General features: G+C 41.4%; 1 protein-coding gene across 2 annotated transcripts; it reads right to left on the bottom strand.

The window, feature by feature from the left end:
- Nucleotides 1-8,907: 8,907 nt before the first annotated feature.
- On the bottom strand, nucleotides 8,908-15,736 carry LOC136467708 (nucleobase-ascorbate transporter 6-like). 2 transcript variants are annotated; one of them, XM_066466476.1, is made up of 14 exons: nucleotides 15,436-15,736; nucleotides 13,621-13,718; nucleotides 13,359-13,535; nucleotides 13,162-13,262; nucleotides 12,939-13,014; nucleotides 12,803-12,862; nucleotides 12,516-12,700; nucleotides 12,321-12,417; nucleotides 12,117-12,203; nucleotides 11,965-12,023; nucleotides 11,755-11,846; nucleotides 9,944-10,021; nucleotides 9,681-9,841; nucleotides 8,908-9,523 (listed from the first exon to the last, which is right to left on the bottom strand). In XM_066466476.1, the coding sequence occupies exons 1-14, from the start codon at nucleotides 15,557-15,559 to the stop codon at nucleotides 9,305-9,307; spliced, it is 1,614 nt and encodes a 537-aa protein (XP_066322573.1). In that variant the 5' UTR covers nucleotides 15,560-15,736; the 3' UTR covers nucleotides 8,908-9,304. The 2 variants fall into 2 exon arrangements, with proteins under 2 accessions (XP_066322573.1, XP_066322574.1); XM_066466477.1 differs by lacking the exon at nucleotides 15,436-15,736 and adding an exon at nucleotides 14,666-15,070.
- Nucleotides 15,737-18,707: the final 2,971 nt, after the last annotated feature.

The following is an 18,707-nucleotide window of genomic DNA, read 5'->3' as shown; positions in this document are numbered from 1 at the left end:
CACAGCTCACCAACCTTCGTGTTCAACAGCTCCCAAGCAATAAAGGCACCCCTCACCTCCCTCCTTTGCTCCAATCTTTGATTCCCCTAGGGTTTTTAGTGAAAGGAGAGTGGATTAAGTGAGAGAATCACTTTGGCAAGCTTGAGCACATGATTTCTTTGTCAAGCCGATTGGATTTGCGTCTATTACTCTTGGGGCTTTGCCCCTAGCCGGCTAGGCGTTGCCCAAGAGCTTCCATCTTGAGGAAGAGCCTTGGGAAGTTTGTATTACTCTTGATTTTTTAGTGGAAAGCTCAAGTGACCTTTGTGGTTACCTTGAGAGAGGCAAGGAGGTGAAAGAGACTCCGACCTTTGTGGTCACCTCAACAACAAGGACGTAGGAGCTCCTTTTTGGGGTTGCCGAATGTTGGGATAAATCTTTGTGTCCCATGTGCTTGTTGTTATGTTTACTCGAGATTACTTGTATTTGCTTGTCTCTCTCTCTCTCCCGAACTTCATTTTAGGGTTTGGACTCGATCTATGGTTTGGAGGCATTTTGGCATCAAGGGAGTGGCCCAACATCTTCACCAAACCATTAGGAAGTGGGGTTGTAAGATTATTTATCCACAAAGTTAAATTTGGCACTGTTTTTGTAGTTCACATAGGCGTCGGGACTTCTGGCGTTTGTGCCAGAACTTCTGACGACGTTGGGAGTTCCAACCCAAACTATCGGGACTTCCGACATTGACTAACAAATTTGAACTTAGCATTTTTAGTTAATTTTTAGATACACCTATTCACTCTCCTTCTAGGCATGGTTAGATCCTTTCACTCTGCTTGACCATTAGCCTGAGCATAGTAAGGAGAAGAATGTAATAACTTAATTCCCATACTGGCAGCAAAATCTCTGAACTCTTCGGATGTGAACATTGTTCCCTGATCAATAGTAATAGTTTGAGGAATTTCAAAACGATACACAATATATTCCTTGACAAAATCAGCCATATTCTTTGGGTTACCGTCTTCAAAAGAATTACCTCAACCCATTTGGTAAAGTAATCGGTTGCTACCAATATAAACTTATGTCCTTTACTTGAAGGTGGAAAAATCTGGTCAATTAAATCAATTCCCCAACCTCGAAACGACCATGGTTTAATTATTGGATTCATAGACGATGCAGGCGATTTTTGAATATTACCAAAACGTTGATAATCCTGACACCCATTGTAATATTCAAAACAATCTTCTAGTATTGTTAGCCAGAAGTATCTAGACATGTGAATAATCCATTTCATCTTATAAGCCGATTGATGAGCTCCCCATATCCCTTCATGTATTTCACCCATCAACACTTTAGCTTCCTCTTGATTTAAGCATTTAAGCAACACCCCATCGACTGTCTTGTAATATAGCTGATCATCCAACAAAGCATACTTAGTCGATTTATACCTTAGTTTCCTAGTAACCTTCTATGATGGATTCTTAAGGTATTCGGCTATTTCAACTCTCTAATCATTTGTCAAGGTTTCACTACTTAAAATCTTTTGAAACACTCGATAACCTGACACACTCTGAGCTAACCGATTAGACTCTTGATTCTGTGCTCTTGGAATATTCTAAAGAGAAATATGGGGAAACTCTGAGTAACATCTAGCATTCATCATAGTATCCCCTCATAATATTATCTTTATATTCATATAGGCCGATCAACTGATTAATAACTAATTGTGAATCTCCAAATACTTCAATTGACTCGGCCTTCACTTTATGAAGAAGTTGAAGTCCCTTAAGAATAGCTTCATATTCTGCTTAATTGTTGCTATGGTAGTCATTGGTTTAATTGGAAAGCAAACTCAAAACTTGCCCCCTGAGGTGAAATAATAACAATACCAATACCACTACCATGCTTGCATGATGATCCATCAAAGAACAATGTCCAAGGTATCAGTTCTACATAGCCAATACTTGGTTTATGATGCTCAGTAATAAAATCAGCTATTACTTGCCCCTTGACTGCTTTAGCCAATTCGTACCTCAAGTCAAATTCCGATAATGCAAGAATCCACTTTCTCATTCTTCCATTTAATATTGTCATTGATAACATGTGCTTGACCACATCAGTCTTAGACACAACCGTACACTCAGTCGATAGCAAGTAATGTCGCAATTTAGTGTAAGAGAAATATAAGCATAAGCATAACTTTTCAATAGGAGAATATCTTATTTCTGGATCCAAAAGCCTTCTACTTAAATAGAAAACAACTCATTCTTTTCCTTCAAACTCTTGCATTAAGGTTGATCCAATTGTTTGCTATCGGCCGACACGTACAACTTAAAAGGTTTACCTTTCTGAGGAGGGACCATCATAGGTGGACACTTCATATATTCTTTTATCTCCTCAAATGCCTTTTGTTGTACGTCACTCCATTTAAATTCTTGATCATTTTTCAACTTCAACAAAGGAGAAAATGGCAGAACCATTTCTGACAAATTTGAAATAAACCTTCTGATAAAATTAATCTTACCAAGCAAAAATTGTAATTCTATTTTAGTAGTCGGGGATACTACCTCATCAATTGCTTTCATACTTTTTTGACCAATTTCAATTCCTCTCTCATGGACCATAAAACCTAAAAATTATCCAGCTGATACTCTAAGGGGACACTTATTAGGATTCATCTTTAAACTATGTTTTCTCGTGCACTCCAAAGTCTCCCGCAAATCAGCTAGATGTTCTTTGTATCCTTTAGATTTCACCACCGCATCATCAATGTAGATTTCAACAATCCTGCCGATCAACTTATGAAAAATATAATTTATTGTCCTCTGATAAGTTGTATCAGTATTCTTCAAGCCAAAAGTCATCACAACCCATTCAAATAAGACGATTGAGCCAGGGCACCTAAAAGCTATTTTTGCTATGTCTTCCTCAGACATAAAAATTTGATTATATCCTGCATTGTCGTCCATAAAACTAATAACTTGTGCCTAGCTACTGCATCTACCAATATGTCGGTTATTGGGATCGAATAACCATCCATGGATGTAGCCTTGTTCAGATCTTTGAAATCAATGCAAACTCTTAACTTCCTATTTTTCTTATACACAGGAACAACACTCGATATCCACTCTGCATAATGGCATGGTCGGATAAATTTTGCTTCTAATAATCTTTCAGTCTCCCTTTTGATATCATCAAGAACATTTGGGTTAAATCTCTTCGGAGCTTGTTTAAATGGCCGATATCTAGGTCTAATTGGCAACCGATGTTCAACAATTGATCGATCTAGACTAGGCATCTCATAATATTCCCAAGCAAAATAATCTTTAAAATCCTTTAATAAATATTTCAACTCTCACTTATACTCAGGATTCAACTTAGCACTTACATACGTCAGCCTAGGCCTATCTCCAGGACCAATATCTATCTCCTCTAATTCATCGGCCGGCGTAAAGCCATGTCATAGCTTACCATCCGTACCATCTATTGGATTATCCATTAAAACAAAATCTCAGAGCCGACTGCTTGTATCGGCTGTTGGCTTTCATCATTGATCTTAATAAAGCCTTCTTTCCATAGCTTGCTAGAAAAATACTCAAAATCTTCTAGTTCCCAATACATTGGGTCAGTTGTTGCTATACTCACAGAATCATCAGCATGAACCAGCTCAACATCATCTCCATACCACTGAATCGAGCATTGATACATAGTCGATGGTACGCAATAATTTGTATGAATCCAATCACGACTAAGGAGTAAATTGTATGAACCCTTTCCATCAATGACAAAAAATATAGTGAGCAAAGTCTTACTTCTAATTGTCAATTCAACGTTCATTGCCCCCCTGGTCTTAGATGTATTACCTCCAAAATTCTTAATAATCATGTTAGTCTCAATCAAATCTCCTAGTCCCTTATCAAGATTGTGAAAAGTAGTATAAGGCATAAGATTAACAGAAGCACCTCCATCCACCAATATTTTGCCCATCAGCGTCTCATCAACTAAACCTTTTACATATAAAGCCTTCAAGTGTTGATGCTTGACTGGCTTATCAAATATAGCTTGCTGTATCACTATCAATTTGGCAATCATCTCCTCATATTCCGATTCATCAAAATCTAAATAGACTTCTTGATCTGCTGGAGCTCTAAATTCTGACGGCAAAAGAAAAGTCATTTGAATATTAGCCGATGGTTGACCCTTATCGGTTGTTTGTTTAACACGTCATACTTGGGGTTTACCATATTTCTGAGCATGTTCTAGCTCTCTATTCCTTAGGCGTTGTACCCTTCTTTTCTGGCTTCTTGTTAAACCTCCTGGACACCATTGTCCTTCATGCTAAATATACTTTTCCTCATCACCTTCTTCTTCATAATCAGCCCAATTTTGATCAACAACTCGCTTTCTAAGCCGATCATGAACACTTCTAATTTTTAAGCGTCGATCCATATTATCATGATAATACCCGATTCGAGCATAGATAGACCGGCGGTTGGCTTAAAATTACCTAAATTTCTAATATTATTCACTACACTTTGGTCAATTATTTCTAGTAGGCAATTTCAAACCTTTATTCCAACAATGTCTGAAAAAGGACAATTCTAATGTATTTTAGCTTGTTTTTTTTCATACCTCTCCTCTTCTTGTTGACGCTGATATTCTTTCTCTTCTAACCAATGCTGATAATCCTTCTCTTTGTGTCGTTGCCATTTATTCAACAAAATTCGAGATGTAACACACGGCCTTATCGCCTTGTTTCTTGATGTCTCTCCCTGCTCATATCAGCTTTTCTATTGGTCACGACGCCTTTTAATTTCTTTATATTCACCAACCGATATTTGTATCTTTAGATTAACTGTTCTAGTTTCTTTTGCCCTAGTTGATGTTAGAACTTTAGTCTTTCCTTTAAGAAACTTAGCATCAACCATATTATGATCTTTTGGGAAAGGAATATCATCAACTTTTATCTTTCGAGGTGTATCAAATTTAAGCTTCCCTTGCTGAATAGCCCTCTATATATGTTATCGGAAAATTCTGCACTCATTAGTAGAATAAGAAGTAGTGTTATGAAATTTATAGAACTTCTTATTCTTCAACTGATCAGGGGGTAATATGACATGATTGGCGGGCAATTTCTGTCCCTTCCCAAGCAAGAAATCAAAATCATAACTTTTTTTAACTCCCTTTTCCCAAGGATTTGGAACCATCACCATCTTCTTATCCCAATTCTATTTAGCCGCAACAATCTCCTCTTCTTCATCATCCTCACCATCATCATCAGCTAAATATAGATTATAAGTTTTATCAATTGCGGCATTCTTCTAAAATCGGGTATTTTTGCGCATATTTTGGAGTTGGCTATTAAGTACTGCCACCCGTTGAGCCAACTGACCTAAATTGTCAAACTCTTGCCCAGGTAGTTTTTCTCTTTATGTTGGAAACATTCCTTGAACAGCCAAAGCAGCTAGCTGGTCATCAGTTAGATTCAATGAAAAGCACAAATTTCTTGTTTCTCGGAACCTCTAAAGAAACTCAGCACCCGATTCAGTATTTCTTTGCCTTATGGTCGTCAAATCTGTGATTTTCTTTTCTCCTATCCCAGTATAGAAATATGTATAAAATTTCTTCTTCAGGTAAGTCCAATTGACAATAGAATTAACTAGTAATGATAAAAACCAGGTGAAAGCTGATCTTGACAGGGATAACGAGAAGAAATGAACTCGATGAGCTTCTTCAATGGATGCTTCACCCAACTGAGTAAGATACCGACCGACATGTTCTATTGTACTTGTACTATCTTGACCAGTGAACTTAGCAAATTCCAGAAGCATGTAATTTGTAGAAAGAGCAACCAAATCATACCACTCTGGATATGGACGTTTGTATAAAAAGGTTTGCCCTTTTGGTTTTAAACTGAACTGATTCTTCATCATTTCGGTTACTCTAAGCACCAACTCATCAATATTTGGATTTGGATTTCCTTGCAATTGCTGACCCATCTGCGGATTAAAATTTTAGATACCTTGATACCCTAGATTTGGAATCATATGAAGGGTATTATAATCCGTGCCATAATGATATCCTTGTAGAATCTCTGTCTGTTGAGTCCTTTGCTGACTTGCTGCTTGAAGTCTCTGATTGTAAATGTTAGGATCTGTATCTCTACGAATTCTTTGAACTGATATTGCTATTTTTTGAGCCGACGGCCGTATTTGGCCTGATGTGTCAAAATTAACCATTTAATTTTGAACTTGCCCTGCCGGCTGTTGCATATGTTGTACTGATGATCTAGGATTGTAACGTATTTGATTAGTAGTAGTGCCCTAAACTTGCTCAGATGAGCTCTGAACTGCCTGGACATCATCATTGTCAGCTAGTGCTACTTCTTGACGACCAGTACCGGCTTGTGGAATATTGTAATAAGCCAATCCAATCTAATCAATTAGATATCCATAAAACACCTCCTTTATGATGTTGTGGAATATGTTCAAGAAAGTTATATTATAATTCAACATGGCATTATGAACAGATCTGTTGACAACATCTACAAAGAAAATGTCTATCATCGGCTTCGTCTATATCTGACTGCCCATGTATCAAAACTCTTGGTAGTGGATATTTCTGAACAACTTTATTGTCACGTGTCTTGATACAGGACAACAAACACTTGTTCTGAAACTCTTCTATAGCTTTACAAATGACATCTTTATCCTCTTAAGGTAAGTCTTCATAAGGTACTATAAGAATGTTCCTGTTGTTGTGAGCTGCCATGACGATTGTGGTCCCACCAGGTGTGCCAAAACGTGTGTTGACGCAAAAATATGACGATGCGTCTGACACACAGCAAGCCGGAACGATCTGAGCGAGGTCAACCCATAGATCTTGCTTGGCTTCACAACAGGACCAGTCGATCCTAAAAATCCCGAAAGGTGTGCCAGTTAATTTGATCTGCAATTAATGAGAAAATAAAGTTTTATTAGTAGCTTAGGGTGGAAAATGCCGGTTTTATCCAGACAGTTCCAAGTGTGCTGCTTGATGTTTTCCTAAACGTTAAACGGTAAACAGTCGGTCACCTACCGTTTAGCCATTATTCGGCTAAACAATCCATTAAACGGGCTAAACGAACAATTAAACGGGGTAAACGGACGATTAAACGGAAACGGACCACCACCGTGTAGCGTTTACACGGTGTTTAAGCGGGCTAAACGGTCGTTTAGGCGAACAGTGCCAGCTTCGAAAGCAGCCAAACAGGAGAATCAACTAAATAGCCGATACGAGAAGAAATCGACTGTTAAGGACTGTGATGTTCGTGGGTCATGATTGATTTATGATAACAAGTACAATGCACCTAGATATAAGTAATATTATCGACTAGATAGATATAATCAGTGTAAAGCATTGATCCAATAAGTTTAACGAGGAAAGATATAACATACGAACAAATCGACTGTCTAGTACAAACGAATCTATAAACACTCTCAATTTAATCTGTGAGGTTCGATCGGATCAATACAAATATGATAACGACAACAAACTAAAGCATGAGTGCGTGAATACGTGTGTGCCGATTGCAACGTGGGTGCTAATCCTACCTGCCTTACCATCACTGTCGCCTTTCCTGCTTGATGTCCATCGCTGATGCGTGCGGTGTGCCACACCCGTGTTCGTACAGTAACGCCTGGCGGCATCCACCGAGCCCTTGTTTGTCAGGTCTCAGGCCATGAGATGAGAACATCGCCCTAGCTGTCGATCAGTGGACGCAAGCGAATGATCAGGCTGTGGTGGTCCTCGGTCAGGGCCCGAGAGGGCCATATGGGCCAATCAGGCCCCCTCGTTGCTTCCTCGTTGGTTCCACCTACGAGTCGAAAATGACGAGCATAGTTTGAACAAAGACGTTGTTTCTTCAGAATTCAGACGCGTGGTGGTGGGGTGGGGGGGGTGGGGGGGGGGGGGGGGGGGGGGGGGGGGGCGAGGAAAGGCCTGCTTAGTTCGATGAAGAAGTTGTTGAAGCCTTGCCTTCCATTTTACAAAAATAAGATCATCTAGTTGTTGAGCATCTAATTAAATTGGCATTATGGAACATTTTTTTGGAAGAAAATTCTCGCCTGAACTTGGCCCACCATACCATGATGAACTGATAAACATGAGAGACAACGACGACGACGACTTCTGATTATTGTGAATCACCAAATCGGAAGAAGTATATGCCACAAGATTTGGCATCACCAGCCATGTCAACATGCCGTTTATACAGGAATCAGCACCGAGGTCCGCATGATTTCACATGGGAAATGCCCTTCATTCTTCTTTTGTATATAAACATATATTTTATCTCTACTCAGCAGTTTCCAAGGATAACACAACAAACGAAGCCACACGATCATGTGAGAAATACATATAAGAAACAGCCTGCCATGAATCAGAGGATCACAAATGCTCTCTACCTGCAATTGTACACTTCTTGGCAGCAACTGGCCCAAGGGGAATGTTATTGCTTAGACGAACAAAATCTCAAGCTAGCGCTGGCCTTCAACGACCGGAAGAATGCTGAGAATCGAATCTTATATATTTAAAAGTTATTTGGTAGATGCAATCTTGCATATGCACATGTAAACAGTTGTAGGGTCACGGGAGCAATAACAAACGGTAGAAATTTTGTCACACATGTATCCTCTCTTCGTTCTAAATTATAAAACGTTTTTATTTTTCTAGATACACTTAAATATACACTATACACTATGTATAGATACTAGACACGTACTAAAAACATAGCCAAAGTATATTCAGAAAAACCAGAATATCTAATAATTTGAAATGGAGGGAGTAGAAAAGAGGACGGCCCTAGGGCGTAGGAACCCACTCATGTTGTTTCCCCACAGAATCAACAAGGTTTGGTAGCAAATACGTCTGCTTCCTGGAGACGACCAATTACAGTTCCAAAAATGCTGACCCCCGAGAAAATTTTACCCCACAGCAGAGGCTACACTGAAGCACCAAGTTAACATTACAAAAGATAGCGGTGGCCAGATTACTACAATATACAATATTAGCAGTGTACTACAATGACATTGCCATTCCACTAATCCCGTTTGTGAATGATGAAATTTGACTACAATAACATGTATATGAACTAACATGCTATTCCCATACGACAAACGGGTAACCAAAATTTCTTACTTTTGGCACCAAATAAAGTATACGACAGCCGTAGGATCTTTCATCCTTTTGAAGCATAATTTTTTTTCCATATACCAAAGATCAACAGTGCCACCAACAGAGAACCGAGGATAGACAGTCCAGAGTAACAAGAGTAACCACAGCAAGCTCACACTGAAGGGAAGAACTTGTTCAGGTTGAATGGCAGGGAATAGAACTCCTCACTTCTTGTATCAGTCCTGTATGACCGGAACTTGTCCCACCAATGGTAGCCTCGGTCTTTCCTGACAGAACTTTCATGTCTGTGAATAGTGTTGTCCAGCAGATATGCAACGAAGCCAGCAACAAACGCCTTGGATGAGAATATCACATTTACTATGTCGTTGAACTGTAAGATTAAACAAGACAAATGATTAGTAATTCATTTACCTTTCCACAGAACTGTAATTTTTTTTTTTGGAAAACGCAGGAGAGATGGTTATGTTTAATTACATGATCATATTAAACTCTAGCACTAAGATTTCTGAAAGACAGCTGTTACATACCCATCTTGAATGTGTGTGAACAGGGCCATAACCAGCAACAGATGTGTACTCATTAAAGTATTGAGGAACTGAAAGGCCCATGAAAACTGAGAACCCTAGGATGAACTTGGTCCTAAAGCTGTTGAGGTTACAGAACTGAAGGAAGCCAAACCCAGCAGAACCTAATAGGACAAAGTTCATAACAGTTACACATATCGGATGCATCAATCGTCATAATTTGAACTAATAGAACAAACACAAGTAGGTTGAAGGTCTTCGCTCACCAGCATAAGCAAAGAAGATACAATATAGAGCTGCAAAGATGGGTGCAGGAATTGAGGCGAACACAGCTCCAAATTTCCCTGGGTAGTCAAAATGACCCATGATTATTACAGAAAACGTAAGTATTCACGTTCTGAGATGACCAGAGCATGCAAAATTGCAATGCAGATGCTAGGCAATTTTCATCGAACGCCAATTTCAGGTTAATTAGCAATGAAGTACTGTAAACAACATTGTAGTGAACCGCAAACAGAAGAGATAATTAACAGAACTGCACAACACATTCTCAAAACAGTTCAGTTAAATTCTCCTTTTGGATAATATTGTATTAACACTTGTTCCTCAAATTTACTAATACGGATGCCCATTGTAGTACATGCTCAGAGCCTCAGATTCACAATTATATCAATTGATATTCCATAATTAAGTTAGACAAGTTAAGGGTCACACTTTCTAATGTTATAAGAATTAGAAATAATGATCTAGCAGGAGCCGACCCGCTTGGACCCATTGGGCACAGGCAGACTTGACACTCGAGGCAGTATTCTGTAGTTATAGATATTGTATGAAAGGCATCTAAGAAGTCAGCACTACATAAGCTACTCGCTGGTTTATCAAGTAAACTAAAGGCAAAAGGCCTTGCAAGCTAAGCAATGGTCCAATTAAATGCCTTGAAAGAAAATATTTAAGGGCATAATATCAACTTAGGGGCTAGTAGGTGGTGAAGTTATGAAAATGGGGAATGCTTGTTTCTGCGCATCCGTGTATTAATGCCCCTCACCTGCACAGCCTCTCAACCTGACTATCCCCTCCCAAATTGACGCTCCTCCAGCAGACTAATTCTTCTTCCTGCCACTCGGAGAAATCACCATTGCACCCAGGCCCCATCATTCTTCTTCCTTGCACAGCACAAATCACAAACTGTCACTGGCTCCTTGCTCCCAGCAGCGCACAGAGAAGTCACAACAGAGCAAGCCATGTGGTGCCGGAGGGTGAGATAGAAACTGCCTGAATCAGGAGACTACCGAATTAGGGTCAGGGATTTGGGCTCTGGGTTGTTTTGGAGGGCTCCATGTCTGGCAGGCTTAGAGGGATGGCCTGCAGCAGCGGTAGGCACGACAGCAGAGGCTGGGGTCGGCAGCGAGCAGCGGAGGCCTGGGTCAGCAGCGAACGACTGCAATGGTTATTGGAGGGTGGGGTGAACGCAGGAGTTGGGTGGCAAGGATGCAAGGTGCTGCTGGCTGGGGCAGCAGCGTGCCTGGGTGAACCTGTGTTATTGGTTACAGAAGGGACAAGCTGTGAGGGAGGTGGAGGACACCATGGTAATCAAAATGGAGGGAAGAAGAGAAGAGGAAAGAAAGAAAATGAACAGAAATGGAAACAAATTTGTCGGTAAGCTATTTTTGGAGTGTGCAAGCTAGAAGTCTAAAGCATGCGCATGCAGGATTAAGCAGTGTCTTGTGAAAATTATTCGCCACAATTCAGTTTCTTAAAAAAACTACTGCCGGATATCTCTATAGACAGACCCGGTTCTAGACTGCATGAGTCCGAGTTTCACTTCAAACTTCAAAAGGAACACAATCAATCGATCTATATACTAGTATACTATATGCACCACCGACAATCTTAACAACCTCATTAAGGAAAGGGAAGAGCCCTATGCGATAACTACTACTCCGTACTATATAACAGGCTTATGGGACAAACAAAACCAGGCCAATTTTGAAGTCCCATCATACATGTTAGGCTTAAATCTGCTATCTCAAAGATCTGGTAAAGAATCAAATACCAGTCCCATGACAAGTAAACTTACCCAGAATAGAGAAGAATATCATGAAACCAGCTGATATCTGCACTACCCTTCGGCTACCAACGCGTGTCAAAGCTAGCAAACCAGCATTTTCACTGCAGTTAAGGAAACAATTGTCGTATCAAGCCGAATTACATCTATTCCTTAAAGAGAAGAGTTGTATTAAAATAGAAATGAGATGCATTCCTTAAAAATGTACTGTCTGGTGCTTACACTGATACAGAAGACCCATTTCCAGTCCCAAATAGCCCATCCAGAAGAATACCGATGCCCTAAAGCAAGAACAATTGCATGCTCTAAGTCAACTAAAATATACAATTATCCAGTAAAACCTGAACATGTGGTAGATGAAAAATAACATGTACCTGCCAGCCAATACCACGGCTAAGAACAGAGGGTGGGATTGGTGTAGCACTAGCATACCTAGAGACAGCAATGAAGGCCCCAGTGGACTACAAACACAAGGGATAGCCAGTTAGTGAGATCATTATTATATCACCATACAAACACACATATAGCATCAATGTGCTGGAATATTTGATTTTTTTTCTAAGAGCAGCGAGCCAAACCTCCACGAGAGCAACAAATGCTGCTGCCATCATTGCAAAAGCTTCACCCGCATCGAAAGTTGGAGCACCCCACTGAAAGGGATATGGAACTCTGATCCTGTCATTTCATTTGTGGAAAAGTTACACTAATCATATATTTTGACAACAATGATGGTGACATATGAACAATTGTATCTCCAGAACTGTAAACAGTACCAGGGTGCGCCACCAATTAATCCAGAACGGTCAGTGCGGCAATGAAATTGAGTCTTTGGTGGTGCATTCCTGTATGCTCCTCCAACAGTGAGAAGGTATGCATAGAGCCACACTATGGGGATAGTGAACAGTACAGCAAATCGGTCAAAGATAGACTTCAGCACGTGAACAGTATGCGGCAGGTACTGCAAAAATGGAACAGAAAGGAAAATGGTAGTTGGATGACATGTAGAGAGTTAGAGAGCAAATTGGGTGCAACAAACAAATGTATAGAAATCTAATCATACCATTGCAAAGATCACCAGAAGGATTAGTTCAGGTAGACCAATCTCAACACATTTGGCAACCTGGATATTTAGAGTTCAAGCATGAGCAAATATCCTTGAATGAATAGCGAATAGAAACACAATTATCAAAGCTTACCGAGGGAAATCCTAGCTCATACAGTCCAAATCCAACTAGTGCCACCAAAGGAGCAGCTGAAAGTGGACTCAGATACCTGGAACAAAACGAGTACATAAAAGCATAAGGCCTCAAGAGAGAAAGAGTAATGCGTCTCTCTTCTGCAAGATTCTTTCTTGCTTGAGTACCTCTGGAGCAGATACTGAAATTAGAAATACAGTAACTAATCTGTTCATCTTCCTACCTGGCAACATTACGCCAAAGGCCACTGAACCCAACTATAATCTGTAAGGCTGAAGCCACAATCAATGCACCTTGTGTCCCACGCATGATGCGGAGAAATTTCTTCAGAAAAAATAACAAGTAAATGATCAGGTCTAGGTGTACACAACTAAGATAGTAAGATCAGAAAAATGGTAGATTGCAGTACTTTCAACATACAGTGTGTGGATTAGGTTCATTAGCATAACGTCCAGCAAGGATGATTGAGATGGTAGGCAGAACAAAGGTGTATGACCCCCCAATCACTGCAGGCAACCTGGTACCGAAGAAACTCTGCAGGAGGGTGTTGATACCTGCAACGAACAGCAATGTCTGGATAACCACTGCCTTGTCCTCCTACCACAAAGAACGGTAGGAATTAGATTGATAGCTTAGAGCCAAGTAACCAACGCAACATGAATAGTAAAATTCGAAATCTCACATTGTTTCCTCCCATTTGTGGAACTAGTGCAGTTGGTATGATCACAGTGGTACCCAGCATGACCAGATAATGTTGGAACCCAAGAAGAACGGCTTCAGCTGCATTGCAGACAATCCCATAGAACCAAGTTAGGGCAAAAAGTTCCTCACCAATAGTATCATATCAAAATTTTGAAGTATTCAAGCATGTGAGCGAAGTATTTTTTGTAGTAGACAGCATCATATGTGTACCATTGTCAACTATATTGGAAACATGTTGAAGCTAATCCAAGACAAATACACAAAATCAAGTTTGAATCGATAAATTCAGTTTATTAATCCTATTTACAAATGCAGATGATCCAAGATTGGGACATGTTTCTCCTTTAACATCATAACTTCCATGCAAGCACGATGAATTGAATGCACAACAAATGGATCATTTTTCCCTAAATATGCTGGTGTCTTTCACCCCCTCCATCCATGGATCAAACTCAACCAGTTGGTGCAAAATCCCATGCAGGTCATATGCAACTTATAATGAACTAAACCCAAAATTTATTTGTGGCGATGTGCTGTAAAACATTAAATGCCAGAAAAGGCAGTAGTGGGGTTTCAAAGTGACACAACCAAATAGATCATTACTTTCACAACTATGTAACCACGGCACGTCCACTAGCATGCTATATAAAATTATAAACAGATGCATCAGTTCATATGACAGGGTAGAAAACTCCAACTCAATAATTCAGGGAATTAAAGCAACTTGAAGAAGGGCGGGCTTGGTGCAAGCGGTAGAGTCTTACTGCCTGTGACCGGAAGGTCCCAGGTTCGAGTCGCGGTCTCCTCGCATTGCACAGGCGAGGGTAAGGCTTGCCACTGACACCCTTCCCCAGACCCCACACAGAGCGGAAGCTCTCTGCATTGGGATACGCCCTTTTAATTAAAGCAACTTGAAGCCAGATTTGGAGCTAGCTAGTAGCACTGGCATAGACAGTCTATAGCAATTCAATAGTGTACTACAGATTACAAACGAAATAAACATGGACTAGACACGTTATACTAACCAAAAAGGCAGAGAGCATGTGCTTTAACGCAGGAAAGAGTCAACACTAAGAGTTGATTAACACCATAGTTACTCGGTAGAACTCTAAAGCAGCACCAGATTTCCTGAATATTCCATCCACACAACTGAGAAGTCTCAATCCTAGGAATATACCACTGCTATCAGTTAATAAGGTGACAGAGAACCGGGATCACAGATTCGGGAGCCGTGTGCAACTTGAGCATCAAGAGCAACATAACCTCGTTTCGATGATTCCTTTGAGAGTTCATTTGGTGGATATACGCCACTTGCAACAACACGAGTCAAAGCTTTTAGCAGAATCACGAGCATCCGATTAAATAAACAACTAGAGAGGCGACATGCGGAACGGAAAGGCGAACCACCTTTTTAGAATTATATGGGACTGACTGAGACCAGGAAAGCTCAGGCAGATCTCGCAAATCCCCCGTAAAACCCAATCGCCGACCCAAGCGAGGCGTCAAGGTGTGATGGCCACACCGCACCGTCGCCACAGACCCTTGACAACGACGCGCGGAACTGCGACATTGTTAGCAGCAGCGCATCGCTATCGCGGCCAACTTCCTACCAGACGGGACCAAAACAAACCCCTTCGAAATTATGGGCCGCGCCACGGAGTTTGTTGTTGTTCCTAACAAGGACGTGAGCCAGCGGAGGCAACTTGGGAACGGGAAAAACTTGCCATGAGCGGAGCCGAGGAGCGATGGCAAGTTGGCCGGAGCCGAGGAGGAAGCGATGGGATAGGAGACTCACGCCACGGAGGAGGGCTGGTGATGCAGTAGGAGACCCCCGACAGCTGGTCCTTGACGGGGTGCGGCGTGAGGTCGTCATGCTTCGGCCCGGCCCCGCCGCCGCCGCCGCCTCCACCCCCGGCCATCTCGCGGCGCTTCCCAGATCACGGAGCACGTGCACCACCCCCCTTCCCCTCGCGCTAGGTCGCAATGCGAGCGCGAGGAGGAGCCAGCAGCAGCGGTGGCGTTGTGCGCGAGTGGTGGTGTGGTGTGGTGTGTGCGCTACCGCTAGCGCGCAGCAGTAGAGTATTGTAGTGGCACTGGATCAGAGGGAAGTGTGTGAGGGTAGAGCGCAGGCGGACGCGGTCCAAAAAGCGAGTGCTCGGGCGGTGCGGAGACTGGCAGTGTAAGGTTGAGGGAATGTTTGTTTGAACGAACGAATGCAAAACGCAGAAATAGAAAAAAAAATACAAAATTAAGGTACGATAAAAAGTAAAAAACTATGTAATTTCAAAACATAGGAACATAAAATTTAGGTTGTTTAAAACACAGAAATTTATAACACGAGAATCATAAAATATGCGAGTATAAGTGTCATTATTAGTGCTAAATGATAGTAATATTTTAGTTGCGCATTTTTTTCATGACTATCTTACACATGGGCCCGCATGTCCATGTCCTTGCTTATCCACCGTATGAATACGATGGAGCCAAATAAAAAATCCAGCAGCCTTCTCTCTCCTTATCCTTTCCTAGAAACAAGGCTCCGAGCGGATGCGACCAAGCGCTGGTGAGGCCAAGGGATGGCGGAGCGGTACAGCGGCCAAGCGGGGCACAAGCGGCGCAAGCAACCCTCGTGCCGGCGAGGCCTGGAGCGGCATGAGCGAGCCGAACATCGGCGAGATCTGGAGCGGCGCAGCGGGACGGCACCGCAGGAGTGCGGCCAGGCAAACACTCGTCCGTGCTCCATGCGAGCATTCTCTCTCGCGCGCGAGAGCGCCTCGGTCTTCCGCGAAAACTTTGGCCAAGAGTGGATGTATAAATTCCTGCGTTTTGATGAGCGAATGAAACCTTTCCAGATGAACAGGAAGTTCCATTCCTTCATTCCAAACGGCAGGTGACGTCAGCAAAATACAGGTTTGGCAATCCTTTGAAATTCCTTTGAAAATATTTCGTTCCAAATAGGCCCTGAAAACGGACCGGACAGATCCCGTTCCGTCCGCAACCGTTTAGGCCCCCTTTGAACGTAGGAACTTTGTTGGAAAAACATGGGATTTTGATTCATAGAGGAATTGATACAGTAGTGCTCTTTGGTTGGCAGGATTGTGCTATAGGAACTTTAGAGGAAAAAATCCTTTGGAAGACATTTCACAAGTGAAACAAAGCGCGTGTTTAGTTCCCACCCTAAATTCTAAAAAGGTGCTACAGTAGCCATCACATCGAATTTTGCGATACATGCATGGAGCATTAAATGTAGACAAAAAAAACTAATTGCACAGTTTGGTTGAAAATTGCGAGACAAACGTTTTGAGCCTAATTAGTCCATGATTAAACACTATTTGTCAAATAAAAATGAAAGTGCTACAGTAGCAACATTTTCAACTTTCCCCAACTAAACACGCGCAAAACATCCACTCTGATCTCATTTTTTCATCACACCGCGCGTAGAGAGAGATGATTTGATTGAAGGAACACATTAAATGATACAGATTGGATACAATAGTTAGCCCGTTCGTTTGGCTTATGCTTGTTGTATATGATTGTAAATTTCCAGCCGGAATAATATTTTTCTCTTATATAAACCAGCCAGCAGTATTTCTTCACGAACCAGCAACGATACGAACCAGCCAACCGAACAGGCCGAGTGTCGTACTAGCTCACATGTACTTATTTCGTTTACCTCAAGAAGACAGTACATGCACTGTTGTTTCCTGCATTTTTCCTACAATCATCCAAACATCCGTTCCAATAAAATTCCATATTTTTCATTCATCTGTTTCCATATGCCGTTCCTATCGTGTTCCTATGTTTTTCCTATTCATGTATTTTTCAATCCTACCTTTCAAATGAGGCCTTACCGTTTTTTATCCCAACTATTTTCGTTTTTTTGAGAAAATACGGAAACGGGACCGAAAACAGAATGTGATGCACCGGGACCGGGATCGAAAACGGGACGAGGGTTTTTCCGTCCATATTTACGGAATACCATTCGTATTCATCCCGTTTACGGCTTATCCGGGATAACCTGCTGGCATGCTTCGTAAACATGTTAGTCAGTTTCAGTCAAGTTTTAGCAAGCCGAACGGGGCCTAACTTCCATATCCTAGGCCTTGTTTAGTTGCCAAACTTTGGATGTGCAAAGTTGGCAAAATGTACTGTAGCGACACTATAGCATTTCGTTTATATTTGGTAATAATTGTCCAACCGTTGACTAATTAGGTTCAAAATGTTCGTCTCGCAAAGTACAACCAAACTGTGCAATTAGTTTTTAATTTCGTCTACTTTTAGTATTCCATGCATGTACCGCAAGTTTGATGTAACGGGGAATCTTCTTTTTACGTAGTGTCAAAGTTGGGAGTTTGGGAGGAACTAAACAAGGCCCTATACCCTTTGCTAATTACTGGCAACTTCCTTTAGCACCAAGACCGATAAGTAAATTAACTCCTACACATTAAAGACGTTTTGGTTCTCCATCCAAGTTACTATGATGTCGCATGCGTGCATGCAGAAACGGCCTAGCTAATTAGCTTCCAGCATGCATGCTGCACAAATGCATTCTCCAGGGAGCCCAGGAGTCAGATTTAGTCATGTATTAGTTGCTGCATGCAGGAGTTAAAGCGCAGACGCCTTGTATCATGGGACTAAGGGCCTGTGTTGGTTCCCATGGACTAAAGCATTTTGGACTAAAATTTGCACTTTAGTTGGACTAAACAGCCAAACACTTGGACTAAAAGTGGACTAAAATCCTTTAGTCCTTTAGTCCACAAAACTGAACTAAAATGGACTAAAAGTTGTTGGGGTCACCCATGCCTCTCATTTATTGCCCTCTCTCTCCACTTTAGTCCATTTTAGTTCAAGGAACCAAACACCACTTTAGTCCACTTTTAGTTCATGGACTAAAGTGGACTAAAATTTTTAGTCCATGGACTAGAGAACCAAACAAGGCCTAAAAATGGACTAAAATTTTTAGTCCATGGACTAGAGAACCAAACAGAGCCTAACAAAAACAATTACGCCTTATATCATGGGACGGAGGTAGTACTAGGAGGAAGCCTGCTACTGCTAATGTGAACT

This window comes from Miscanthus floridulus, chromosome 7, assembly GCF_019320115.1.
Source record: "Miscanthus floridulus cultivar M001 chromosome 7, ASM1932011v1, whole genome shotgun sequence".
Taxonomy (NCBI): Eukaryota; Viridiplantae; Streptophyta; class Magnoliopsida; order Poales; family Poaceae; genus Miscanthus; species Miscanthus floridulus.
This window is presented reverse-complemented; position numbering and strand designations above follow the sequence as displayed.

Excerpts from the sequence above, each read along its gene's own strand:
- LOC136467708 (XM_066466476.1), bottom strand. The coding sequence starts at position 15,559 with ATGGCCGGGGGTGGAGGCGGCGGCGGCGGCGGGGCCGGGCCGAAGCAT. Across the intron at positions 12,024-12,116 it reads GCCGTGGTATTGGCTGGCAG|GGCATCGGTATTCTTCTGGA; the intron begins GTACATGTTATT and ends TTCTTGCTTTAG. Across the intron at positions 9,524-9,680 it reads TTCACACACATTCAAGATGG|TTCAACGACATAGTAAATGT; the intron begins GTATGTAACAGC and ends TTAATCTTACAG.